The sequence below is a fragment of the Pan paniscus genome, chromosome 18 (genome assembly GCF_029289425.2).
Source record: "Pan paniscus chromosome 18, NHGRI_mPanPan1-v2.0_pri, whole genome shotgun sequence".
NCBI lineage: Eukaryota > Metazoa > Chordata > Mammalia > Primates > Hominidae > Pan > Pan paniscus.
Genome location: NC_073267.2, coordinates 21,658,926 through 21,672,326, shown reverse-complemented (window position 1 = coordinate 21,672,326; position 13,401 = coordinate 21,658,926). Strand labels below are relative to the sequence as shown.

The 13,401-nt window shown below is 45.6% G+C and overlaps 1 protein-coding gene across 2 annotated transcripts in view; it reads left to right on the top strand.

Annotated features, from left to right (window-relative positions):
* Window positions 1-4,247: 4,247 nt before the first annotated feature.
* The window catches only part of PDILT (protein disulfide isomerase like, testis expressed), a 46,875-nt gene continuing 37,721 nt past the window's right edge, over window positions 4,248-13,401 (top strand). The window contains exons 1-2 of one of the 2 annotated variants that reach the window (XM_008956003.4): window positions 4,248-4,504; window positions 9,672-9,880. In XM_008956003.4, coding sequence (XP_008954251.4) covers window positions 9,679-9,880 — 202 coding nt within the window. In that variant the 5' untranslated portion in view covers window positions 4,248-4,504; window positions 9,672-9,678. Of the gene's footprint in view, window positions 4,505-9,621; window positions 9,881-13,401 lie in introns of those variants that run through there. The other variant, XM_063598477.1, reaches the window with a different exon arrangement.

Genomic DNA, 13,401 nt, shown 5'->3' with positions numbered 1-13,401 from the left:
CCCTCCCCCCTCCCCCCTCCCCACCACAGTCCCCAGAGTATGATATTCCCCTTCCTGTGTCCATGTGATCTCATTGTTCAATTCCCACCTATGAGTGAGAATATGCGGTGTTTGGTTTTTTGTTCTTGCGATAGTTTACTGAGAATGATGGTTTCCAATTTCATCCATGTCCCTACAAAGGATATGAACTCATCATTTTTTATGGCTGCATAGTATTCCATGGTGTATATGTGCCACATTTTCTTAATCCAGTCTATCATTGTTGGACATTTGGGTTGGTTCCAAGTCTTTGCTATTGTGAATAATGCCGCAATAAACATACGTGTGCATGTGTCTTTATAGCAGCATGATTTATAGTCATTTGGGTATATACCCAGTAATGGGATGGCTGGGTCAAATGGTATTTCTAGTTCTAGATCCCTGAGGAATCGCCACACTGACTTCCACAATGGTTGAACTAGTTTACAGTCCCACCAACAGTGTAAAAGTCTTCCTATTTCTCCACATCCTCTCCAGCACCTGTTGTTTCCTGACTTTTTAATGATTGCCATTCTAACTGGGGTGAGATGATATCTCATAGTGGTTTTGATTTGCATTTCTCTGATGGCCAGTGATGATGAGCATTTTTTCATGTGTTTTTTGGCTGCATAAATGTCTTCTTTTGAGAAGTGCCTGTTCATGTCCTTCGCCCACTTTTTGATGGGGTTGTTTGTTTTTTTCTTGTAAATTTGTTTGAGTTCACTGTAGATTCTGGATATTAGCCCTTTGTCAGATGAGTAGGTTGCGAAAATTTTCTCCCATGTTGTAGGTTGCCTATTCGCTCTGATGGTAGTTTCTTTTGCTGTGCAGAAGCTCTTTAGTTTAATTAGATCCCATTTGTCAATTTTGTCTTTTGTTGCCATTGCTTTTGGTGTTTTGGACATGAAGTCCTTGCCCACGCCTATGTCCTGAATGGTAATGCCTAGGTTTTCTTCTAGGGTTTTTATGGTTTTAGGTCTAACGTTTAAATCTTTAATCCATCTTGAATTGATTTTTGTATAAGGTGTAAGGAAGGGATCCAGTTTCAGCTTTCTACATATGGCTAGCCAGTTTTCCCAGCACCATTTATTAAATAGGGAATCCTTTCCCCATTGCTTGTTTTTCTCAGGTTTGTCAAAGATCAGATAGTTGTAGGTAAGCGGCGTTATTTCTGAGGGCTCTGTTCTGTTCCATTGATCTATATTTCTGTTTTGGTACCAGTACCATGCTGTTTTGGTTACTGTAGCCTTGTAGTATAGTTTGAAGTCAGGTAGTGTGATGCCTCCAGCTTTGTTCTTTTGGCTTAGGATTGACTTGGCGATGCGGGCTCTCTTTTGGTGGTAACCGTCCTTCTACTGTCTCCATGAGTTCATTTGTTTTCCTGTTTAGCTCCCACAGGTAAGTGAGAACGCGCAATGTTTGGTTTCTATGCCTGGCTTACTTCCCTTAATGTAATGACTTCCAGTTCCATCCATGTTGTTGCAAATGACAGGGTTACGGGTGTCCTATAGAGAGGATGCTGAGCCATTAACTGCCTATCTTTGCAGTGATTCAAACTTCACCCTGGATTTTTATCCATCACTGTATGTTGTTCCCCAGTGACTCTGTCTCATTTCCTGGCCTGGCCAGTTTGGCCCATTTCCACGCAGGCAGCTCCTCTCCCTTGCCGCCAAGCTTGGCCACAGGGAACCATCTTATGAGCCCTCAATGTCCATTTGCTCAGCATTCAGTCCTCTACTGTGACCCAGGATACAACCTCATCTCTGAATCTGCAGCCAGATGTAAAGATACAATCTCTACCCTCAGAGAGGTGGACGGACTGTTGAACATTATTTCTCCGGCAGTCTAATCTCAATATCGTTACTCTCAATCAGTACTTTTTAGAAGAATATATAATCATAAGTCATGACAAATGTTTCATAAATGTTCAATGAAAGAACTGGATACACTTTATAGACAATATAATCACAATTTTATTTTTAAAAAGTATATATTAATCCCATACGTAACAAAATATGAATGTTTCTCTAAGTAAGATGATGTATGATTTCAATTAACTCATTTTTTCTGTATGTTCTATGTTTTAGAAATTAAATCCTGTTCTTTTCTAATCAGAAAGAAATTAATGTTATTTTATAAAAAGAAGCTTTAAGCCGGGCACAGTGGCTCACGCCTGTAATCCCAGCACTTTGGGAGGCCGAGGTGGGTGGATCACCTGAGGTCAGGCGTTTGAGACCAGTTTGGCCAAAATGGTGAAACCTCGTCTCTACTAAAAATACAAAAATTAGCCGGCCGTGGTGGTGCATGCCTGTAATCCCAGTTACTCAGGAGGCTGAGGCAGGAGAATTACTTGAACTCAGGAGGCGGAGGTTGCAGTGAGCCAAGATTGCACCACTGCACCCCAGCCTGGGCAAGAGAGCAAGACTCTGTCAAAAAAAAAAAAAAAAAAAAAGCAGCAGCAGCTTTATCAGTAAATGAGTATCATCATAAAAGTGCCTATGTTATGTCAAGAAACAACTGTGTGCAAGAGTGAAGGAAAAAGAATGAAGGACATTTGGGATAATAACCCAAGTGTTTCAGTTTGTGACTAACAGTTGACAAGTGTGAAAGATGTCAAAATAATATATGCCAGACTAGATTGTTGATTTAGGCCTGGGAGAAAAAAGAGTCAAACACATCCCAGGAATTATTTGCAAACACAACATCGAGAAAAGGAATAATTGCCAAGAAAAGTTGAAAGGGACATGATGAGTTCAAATTAAGACATTCAGGTATTCAGTGAGTGTGGTTCAACCAAAAAGAGCTTTTCTAATAGGCAGATGGAAAACGGTCTTAATAGTAAATGTAATCAATTGATCAAATCCTGGAGAGTAAATAAGAGAGTAACTTATAAAGGGGTGTATTTGAAGTCATGCATTTAAACAAGCCAACAAAAGTATGGAAGTTAAGTATGGAAAGAGAAGAGTGGGGCCGCATGCCGTGGCTCCCGCCTGTAATCCCAGCACTTTGGGAGGCCGAGGCAGGCAGATCATTTGAGGTCAGGAGTTTGAGACCGACCTGGCCAACGTGGTGAAACCCCGTCTCTACTAAAAATACAAAAATTAGCCAGACGTGGTGGTGCATGCCTGTAGTCCCAGCTACTCAGGAGGCTGAGGCAGGAGAACCGCTTGAACCCTGGAGGTGAAGGCTACAGTGAGTGGAGATCGCGCCACTACACTGTCTCAAAGAAAAAGAAAAGAAAGAGAAGAGCAAAGCGCTAGGACTAAAACCCACAGATGTTAAAATTTAGTGAAATGAATGTTAGTCATCTCCATCAGTATTTAATAACAGTTGGGCAGCAGATAGCCAAAGGCTGCAAACTCTGACAGTAATAACGATGCTAATAATATCAACAGCCTTTTCTTTATTCATTCAACAAATATTTATTGAGCACCTATCACCAGGTAAGCAAAGTAAATTATGTGGAGTTTAGAAGAAAATTAATGCTATGAAGGAAAATAAAGCCTGGAAGGAGGATGAGGAACGCCTGAGAGGGGGATGGGGCACTTACAAATTTAAACAAAGTGGCCAGGAAAGGCCCAACTGTGGAAGTGACATTTGGGCAAAGACTGGAACGAGCTAAGGGGTGAACCCTGAGTCCACCTGGGTGAAGAGCCTCCCTAACAGGGGAAACCACAAGTGTAGAGGCCCTGACATTGTATTGGAGGACTGGCAGGGACACCAGTGTGGCTGGAGCAGGGTGAGTGGAGATCTTTCTCTCCTAGGAGATGAGGCCAGGGTGATTAGTGATGGGTGAGGGGGCTCCTGCCTTCTAGGTACTGAGCTGCTCATTTTGCATAAATCATCTTATTTTACCCCATCCCCTGCTCAGGCGTTCCTCATCATCCTTCCAGGTTTTATTTTTCTTCATATCATTAATTATCTTCTAAATTCCACATAATTTACTTTGCTTACAACACCCCTATGAGTTAGATGTCATGTAACAGGCATGGAAACTGAACCTCAGAAAGAGTAAGTGACATTCTCAAGGCCATACAGCTGTTCAAGACAGAGCTGGGATTCAAATTCCAATCTATAGGCACTGAGTTCAGAGCCCTCCTGGGCCATACCCAGCACCCCACACTGAGTTTTGTTTCTAGCCCTTCAAGCGAACTCAGCAAGGGCTGCCAGGCAGGGTCCCCTCTTACTCAACAATGGCCCATTCTTCTACAGGTCACCCCTGGTCCTCTAGAACCCCAGAACTCAGAACTTTGCTGCTGAGGCTGCTGTGGCCTCTGTGTGCCCAGGAAGGGACTTCATTTCTGCCTGTGGATTCTTTAGAATGCCCAGTCGTCTGCGGGTCCTGCACTGATCACAAGGAGAAGCCAGGAGCCTCCTCTTCAGGCTACAACCTCCCTTCTTAAGGGCCACAGAGTTTGTGGCCCCACCCCCAGCACAGCCCCAGCTTGGCCCCAGGAACCCTGGGAGTGGCCTTGGCTTCCTGCAGGTATGAGCTTCAGTGAAAATGGGAAATCTGACTGATGGGCTCTGCCTTGGGAGGCTTTTCTCTACCAGGAGTCACCAGTTTAAGTTTTAAGTGTCAGTTTTGGTGTATAGATGGCTACACATTAGGATCAACTTGAGGATTTTAAAAAATAATAATAATGCCCAGACTCACCCAACCCCAGATCAATTAAATTAGAACCTACTGGGTTTGGGTTTGAACATCAGTATTTTTTATTAAACTCTCCAAGAGATTCTCAGCATAGTCATGGTTGAGAACCACTGAAATGAACCAATGGGGTTTGCTGTAAGAGTTAAATTAGGCCATTCATTCATTCATTCAACAAACATTCATTGAGTTCCAAATCTGGTACATGCACTGTTCTGGAGGGGAGAAAACAGCTGTGAACAATGATATTTACATTAAAAAGTTCAAAATGACAACAACAACAAAGTACACTCATAAATAATAATACAAAATATGATGCAAACAATGGTGATATGGCAGAGAGTGCTGAAAGCTGAGATGGGGTGAGACAAAGCGGCCCGGGAAGACCCTTCTGATGAGTGTGGATTCGAGCCAGGACCCAGAGAACCAGAAAAGGCTGACGATGTGAGGGAAGCGTGCCCCAGACAGAGGCAAAGGCCCCAGGTAGGGTGTGCTTGGGAAAGGGAAGAGGCCAGTGTGGCTCCCCAGAGTGCGGGAGGAGAGAGAGGAGGGCGATAAGGTCAGATGGGTCCAGAGCCAGTGGGGCCTGGTAGACCACAGAGAGCAGTTTGGCTGGTGTGCGGTTTTGCGAATGGATTGTAAAAAAAAAAGAGGCAGAAGCTTTTTTTGCACACCATGTAAAAGTGAGCACCTTTTGATAGGCAGAGTGGTGTGATGGAATTCCTGTGTCGAAAGGAAATCTCTGCTGGGCATGGTGGCTCACGCCTGCAATCTCAGCACTTTGGGAGGCCCAGGCAGGTGGATCACCTGAGGTCAGGAGTTCGAGACCAGCCTGGCCAACATGGTGAAATCCTGTTTCTACTAAAAATACAAAAATTAGCCGGGCATGGTGGCGGGTGCCTGTAATCCCAGCTACTAGGGAGGCTGAAGCAGGAGAATCGCTTAAACCCAGGAGGCGGAGGTTGCAGTGAGCCAAGATCATGTGATTGCACTCCAGCCTGGGCAACAAGAGCAAAACTCTGTCTCAAACAATAAAAATAAAAATAAAGGAAATGTCTGATTGTTGCGTGGGGAATGGGTTGAGGTGAAGCACAAAGAGTAGAAGCAGAGGCAGGATCAGTAAGGAGGTTACCACACCCTCTTGGCGGGAAACCACGGTGGCTGGGACATGGGGTCTCTCCACGGCATACAGGGAGAATGCACACAGGGAGAATGTGGAGGGAACGCACACAGTTGACACTCAGCACAATATGGCTGGTGACCAGCCCCTCGATTTTGGCTATTCTCATTAATACAAGTTTCCCATGACAGCCACTCTCCTCTGAGTAGGGGGTAGGGAGCTGATGTTGGAGCTGAGCTTGGACTTTGTGAGGCTGGGGGACACAGCGGAGCCACAGTGGTGTCAGGCTAGAAAGGCAGGTGCCGGCAGAACCAAGGGCCAAGGCTGAGAGAATAAAGGGGCAGGTCAGGGCAGGCTGCAGGCAGGATGGCTGAGAGCACAGTCCCAGGGCTGGACAGGGTGGATGCTACAGTCTCAGGGGAGCCCTGGGATGCTGCAGAGCTGAGCCAGGTATTGTGGGAGAGATTGGGAGAAAAAACAGGAGCAGGGCAGAGAGAGACTATTTCTCCCACACTCCCAGAAATGCAAATACAGTAGTTCACTTCTTTGCTTCCCTTAGTCAAATGTCAACTTCTAAATGAAGCTTTCCCATGGTCACCCTATTTTAAAATATCAGCCAGGCACAGTGGCTCATGCCTGTCATCCCAGCACTTTGGGAGGCCGAGGTGGGCGGATCACCTGAGGTCAGGAGTTCCAGACCAGCCTGGCCAACATGGCGAAACCCTGTCTCTACTAAAAATACAAAAATTAGCCGGGCATGGTGGCACGCGCCTATAATCCCAGCTACTCCAGAGGCTGAGGCAGGAGAATCCTTTGAACCAGGGAGACGCAGGTTGCAGAGAGCCGACATCGCGCCACTGCATTGCAGCCTGGGCGACAGAGCGAGACCCTGTCTCAAAAGAAAAGAAAAGAAAAGATCAACACTCCTCCCTGACTCCAACACTTTTGAATCTTCTCTTATCCACCTTTTCTCCTTTGCATTACCATCATCTGACACACCATTGATTGCATCTATTTATCTCACTGCATTTCCCACTACTAAGATGTAAGGAATATTGTTTGTATCCCTAGCACCTAGAATGGTACTTAACATTTTTTAAGACTTCAAAAATATTTGGTGAATGAATGAGTGAGCAAGTGAGTAAAGAGGAGCTGTGGCTGGCTCCGTGGAGCCAAAGGGAAGCCTGGTGGCCAGAGTCTGACCGACCGTGGAGGGCTCTGCTCACCAGCCAGTGGGGCTTGATCTCCGTCCTGTTGGACATGAATCACTGGAAACATTTGAGGCTTATGATCCAGCCTGCCCAGGTTAGCAGGAAACCTGACACCTCCCACTGCCCCTTCCTTGATCAGGAACTCAGGGCGAACACTCTGCCAAAGGCCTGGGAGGCGAGGACATGAGAGGGAGCCCACTGTAGCTCCTCCCACCTGGCTTTTGCTCAGAGGCTCAGCCCTCCACGGTGGCTGAGCTGGGCCCATGGTTCAGCTCTGTACCCTGAAGGTGTCCAGCTGACTCAGGGTCACTGGCCCAGTGTCCTCTGTCCTCCAGCAAGTGCCATCCACACCCCTCAGAGAGGGTCTCACAATCTTGAATTTCAAGGTTTCTTCTCTGAAGGCCCCTTGAGGCTTTTGTAGATCTGGCCCCCTCCTGCCAGGCAAGGGATTCTGGGCACTGAGGAGGTTTGGAAGGTTTGAAGGGACTGTCAGGCCTAGGACGGTTCTGGGTGACCCTCCCTACCTTACGTTTATGTCACAAAGGAGGGGTTATTCAAGTGATTTTCTGTAGAATAAAAACTAACTCTCTAGTATTTGATGTCTCCAGCTGGGCAAAGAATTCTTAGGCAGCCGTTTCTCTCACAAGTAAGTGAATCAAAGAACAAATAAACAAGGAAGTAAATTATTTCTAAGAACAAGGGTTCCACCTAATAGTCATCACGCTGTACCAGACTTAGTCCGGGCTGATAAGTGGCATGACACCTGGTGAATTCTGGGACCTTGAGATCATCAAGGACTCAAGGCTGGGCTGACAGTAATGAGCCCTTTGGCTGAGACACAGATTTAAATGGTCTGTATCATTTAGCTGTCCAGAAAACCAGGTTATCCACTTGCCCTTCTTCCTTTTCTCCACTTGCCCTTTGTTGGTTTCATTTGACCACGTGCTTCTCAAGCTACAAACTGAATGATAGATTTACCTGGGAGAGGCTCAGGAGACAAAACAAGCAATGACAATTCATGGATTTCATTTGAGTCCTGATTTCAACAGACTTAAAATTTATGAGGCCATCAGGGTAATTCGCACACTGTCTAGATATTTGATGATATGATGACATTATTGTGCATTTCATTAAGTATGGTCATAGTATTGTGGTTGTTGTGTTGTTTTGAAAAATTCTTACCTTTTAAATATTTATAATAAAATATTTATGGGTGAAATGACATGATTCCCGGAATGGATTCAAAATAATCCAAGGCAGAGAGTCAAGAATATAAATAAAATAACATTGGTCATGACAATAAGTGAAGTTGAGTGATGGGTACCTTGGGGGTACCTTGTACCATCTCTCTATTTTTGTACATATTCAAAATTTCCCAAATAGAAGTTGAAATAAAACAAAAGAATCATCTGGGGAGCTTTTGAAACATGTAAATATCCAGACCCCATCCTGAGCAATTCTGAATTAATTGGTCTGGAGTGAGATTGAGTGTCAATATTCTCCTAAATGTTGCCCAGAGGATTTTCATGTGTATCCAGGGTTAAAAAGAGCTAATCAAGCCGCAAAAAAAAAAAAAAAAAAAAGTATCATCTGATTCCATTTATATTTAAAAATATACATTCAGGCTGGGTGCAGTGGATAATGCCTGTAATCCCAGCACTTTAGGAGGCTGAGGCAGGCGGATCACTTGAGGTCAGGAGTTCGAGACCAGCCTGGCCAACATGGTGGAACCCCATTTCTACTAAAAATACAAAAATTAGCCAGGTGTGGTGGTGGGCATCTGTAATCTCAACTACTTGGGAGGCTGAGGTGGGAGGATCACTAGGGTGAGCCTCTGGAACCCAGGATGAGGAGGTCGCAGTGAGGTGAGACTGTGCCACTGCACCCCAGCCTGGGTGACAAGAGCAAAACTCTGTCTCAAAAAAAAAAATATATATATATAGATAGATAGATAGATAGATAGATAGAGATATATTCAAAGGTATGTTTACATAGGTATTTTCAATATCTGTAAGGATTCATTCCATACTTCTAAGAGTCACTTTCTCAGCAGTGAGAGAATGGGAGAGATTTTTACTTCCTTCTTGACATTTGTATTGTATTGCTTGAAACTTTTACAAGTGTGTATTATAGTTATGACTTTTTAAATATTTACACTTGATAAAATTTGTTCAAAAATTAAACAGGGTACACTGCAGGTAGTGAGCTTCCCTTCACAGGGGCATTCAAGCAGGAGCTGGAGGAGGGTGAAGTGGGGGCATTGTAGGCAGGGGGATTCCTGGGGGGCTGTGATGGGGGATTGAACCAGTTATCTCTGAGATCCAGAGGCTCACCCTAGGACTCTGAAATGGGACCTTATCTTTGCACAAGTCTCACCTCGTGGCTGGGAAGTCAGTGGGCTTGAGTGGTCTGCGTTTGCTTCAGCATCCAGCTGCTCCCAGTGGGTTCTTGCTGCTTTAAGCTTTCCCCATACAGTCACTACTGGGCCTGAGGTCAACCTAATACTTTGCTTCTTCTCCAGGGCTGCTGCCAAGCTGTAGGCATTGCTGGGAGGAAATGCTCAGGCCACATTCACCCTACATGGACCAGCTGGACAAGGAAGTGGGGGTGATGACGTGGGGCTCCACCACCTGTGTTGATAAGGTCTCTGTTCCTTCTCCGGCCCCTGCAGGACAGCCATGGACCTACTCTGGATGCCCCTGCTGCTGGTGGCCGCTTGTGTCTCTGCTGTCCACAGCTCACCAGAGGTTAACGCCGGTGTTTCCAGCATCCACATAACCAAGCCTGTGCACATCCTGGAGGAACGCAATCTCCTAGTGCTAACGCCCGCTGGCCTGACCCAGATGCTGAACCAGACCCGCTTCCTCATGGTGCTTTTCCGTGAGTGCCCCCATCCTGGGTGATGGATGATAGATGGGATGAGGCCTGCCTCCTTGTGTGTGGGGACCAGAAGAGTTTTATATATTGCTAAACACATAAGAACACATATTATTTAAAACAGACATTTAATATATATAGACAGCATCATCTCCAATCTCCAGATGAGAATACTCCAGGGAGGTTAAGCAAATTGCAATATATTATGCCATCCCTGTAGTCTTGGATTTGTATGTGGCTCCTCTGTCCCACTGAAGAGGAGTCAGGCTTTAACCCGAGGTGTCTGTATTATTCTGAGCCTCAGTCTTTCTCCTCTGTAAAATGGGTGTGAACCTAATGACACACTGGATTATAGTGAAGATTAAATGAGATGTGATAAGTTCCTGGAACACAACTAGAGAGAAATAAATGATGGCAGCCTGGGGCAAGCTCTGGAGACAGTTTTTAGACCGTCACTTTTTTGTTTGTTTTGAGACAGGGCCTTGCTCTGTTTCCCAGGCTGGAGTGCAGTGGCATAATCCCAGCTCACTGCAACCTCCACCTCCTGTGTTCACGCGATTCTCATGCCTCATACATCTGAGTAGATGGGATCGCAGGTACCCGCCACCACACCCAGCTAACTTTTGTAATTTTTGTATTTTTAGTAGAGACAGGGTTTCACCACGTAGGCCAGGCTGGTCGCGAACTCCTGACCTCAAATGATCTGCCCACCTCAGCCTCCTAAACTGCTGGGATTACAGGCGTGAGCCACTGTGCCCGGCCGAGACCATCACTCTTGCTGTCAGATTTGCATGGCCACTTTTGTTCTTTGGACATTTTGCATCAGCAGACATTTTGGGGGACAGAGCAGGCTGCTTCTTCCTGAGGCATTGGGACCAAGCCATGCCCTGGGACAGAATGTAAGGGATTTTCATAACAACTTCCCCATAGTGAGCATTCATGGTGTGCCTGGCACTGTCCTAAGCGCTTCATTAAATGTGACATCATTTGATCCTCACAACCCCATGTGATGGGTACTAGTCATCTCCCTATTTGATAGTTGAGGAAACAGAAACTCAGAAAGGATCAGCAATTTGCCCAAGGTCACACAGCACAAGTGGCGGCCACAGACCCCATGTTGTCCCATGTTCTGTATGGCAGGATTTGGAGAATTAGACCGCAGGTGTGAACACTGGATTTGGAATCCTGTGTTCAGAGCCACTCCTGGAAAATTGCTGACTCCGTGTCAGTCCCTAAGGCCTGCTTCCAGGACGTGCCTGACCAGCACCAGGTTCCCAGAGGCTAGGCAGAGCCTAAGGTTCCAGGGAAGAGCAGGGCAGGGGAGGCAGGGTGCCTTTCCCTTCTTGGTTTTCACCTGCTTCCCAAGCTGCCCCTCCACCCACACTCCCCTATGCTCCTCCTCGCGGCTGTTGTTCTGAGACAGCCCTTTCTCCCTTCTCTGTGTGCTGCCCTCTGACCAGAACCATTTACAGACTCCCTTTTATTTCTAGTCCAACCAGTGCAATGTAGTGTGATGAGGTCAGCTTCAGGGGTTCACAGTCCTACGTTCAAAGGCTGAGTTCTGCCACTTACTGGACTGGTGGCCTTGGGCTGGTGATCTTGAGCATTCTGAACTTCTGTTTACTTGACTGTAAAATGGGGAATTTAATAACATTTATAGGCCTGGCATGGTAGCTCATGCCTGTAACCCCGGCACTTTGGGAGGCCGAGGTGGGAAGCTCTCTTGAGCTCAAGTGTTCAAGAACCAGCCTGAGCAACATGGCAGAACCCCATCTTTACCAAAAAGAAAAATACAAAAGTTGGCTAGGAATGGTAGCACACACCTGTAATCCCAGCTACTTGGGAGGCTGAGGTGGGAGAATCGCTTGAGCCCAGGAGGTCAAGACTGCAGCGACCCGTGATCATGCCACTGCACTCCAGCCTGGCTGACAGAGCGAGAACCTGTCTCAAAATAAATAAATAAATAAATATGTACATACATAAAATTTATAACTCCTAGGGTTATTGTGGGGATTAAGTGAAATAATGTGCTTAGCACAGTGACTGATGCGTAATAAGAACTTAAGAAGATGTTGGCTTCCACTATCATCATCCTCGCCAGTTTTCTCACCTGTACAACAAGGTTAATAATTCCTCCCTTGCAGGTTGTTGTGGTGATGAAAGTGGGCTCAGATATGCAGTCCCCTGTCACAGGGGGCACTCCACAGGCAGAAGCTATCACCATTGGGTTCTTATTCACCCCACATTTATGCAGCTCAATGCCAGGCAATGGGTGGGCTCTATGAGTGTCTTGGTTTCTGCTCTCAAGGACTTTACAGTTTAAGCCAGGAATGTCACAAGGCATGAGAAACCCTTTAAAACAAAGTGTGATAAAGTCATGCAATTAAAATAGTCTAAACTGTATACTTTGGGTGCTCTGAAGTGGAGAAGTAATGGTTTGAACTTGTCCTCAGAAGTGGTTCTTCCAACTGCAGCAGCTGAGTGACGTTCTCTGGCTTGCTTCCTGCTCCCTCATGTCTTTGAGTGCACGAGGGATTCCCAGGCCAATGCAAATGCATCTGGAAGCTTGAAGTTTGCCTTGAAGTGAGAGACATCATCTGTTGGGCTTCCATGTAATGCCCAGTGATAGATAATCAAAGCCAAAGAGTTAGTAGAAGTCATTGAAATTTATGGTTGTTGATATCAATATTTAATCAAAGACCTCATGCCAAGCATTAGTAAGTTCTAAAGAATCTCTCTTAACCTGAATCACTCATGCATCTTGGTTCTTATGCAACATCAAGGTTTGGTGTAACGTACATTGGGATCCAGGCAAGACTGAGCGTAAAGCCGAGTTCTTCCATAAACTGGATATGTGGCCTTGGGTGAGTTTCTTGGTGTCTCACTTTCACCTGTAACGCGAGAATATTGAAAGTGGTATAGTCATTATAGGGATTAACCGAGAGGTTATTACCTGACATGTGGAAGTTGCTCAATAAACATGAGTTCCCATTCTCCCTTACCCTGTGGCACTGAGGCAAATGCAGTTCATCAACCCTGTGTCAGTTAAGACAGAGTTCAACTACAAGTAATTAAGAATCTGCTAATGGTGATGTCTTTGTCTGTTTGTGTTGCTACAAAGGAATACCTGAGGCTGGGTAATTTATAAACAATAAAGCTTTATTTGGTTCACAACTCTGCTGGTTGGAAGTTGGGCATCTGATGAAAGGTTCAAGCTGCTCCTACTCATGGTGGAAGGTGAAGGGGGGAGCTGGTGTGTGCAGCAATCACGTGTGAAAGGGGAACAAGAGAGAGGAGCAGCGGCTGCCAGGCTCTTTTCAACAACCAGCTCTTGCAGAAACTAATAGAGTGAGAACTCAATCATTACCTTGGTGACAGCATCAAAACATTCATGAGGGATCCACCTCTATGACCCAAACACCTCCTATTAGGCCCCACTCTAACACTGGGGAACAAATTTCAACATGACATTTAAAGAAAGTCAAACTAACCAAACTATAGAAGGTGGCTTACTCCAAGAGTTG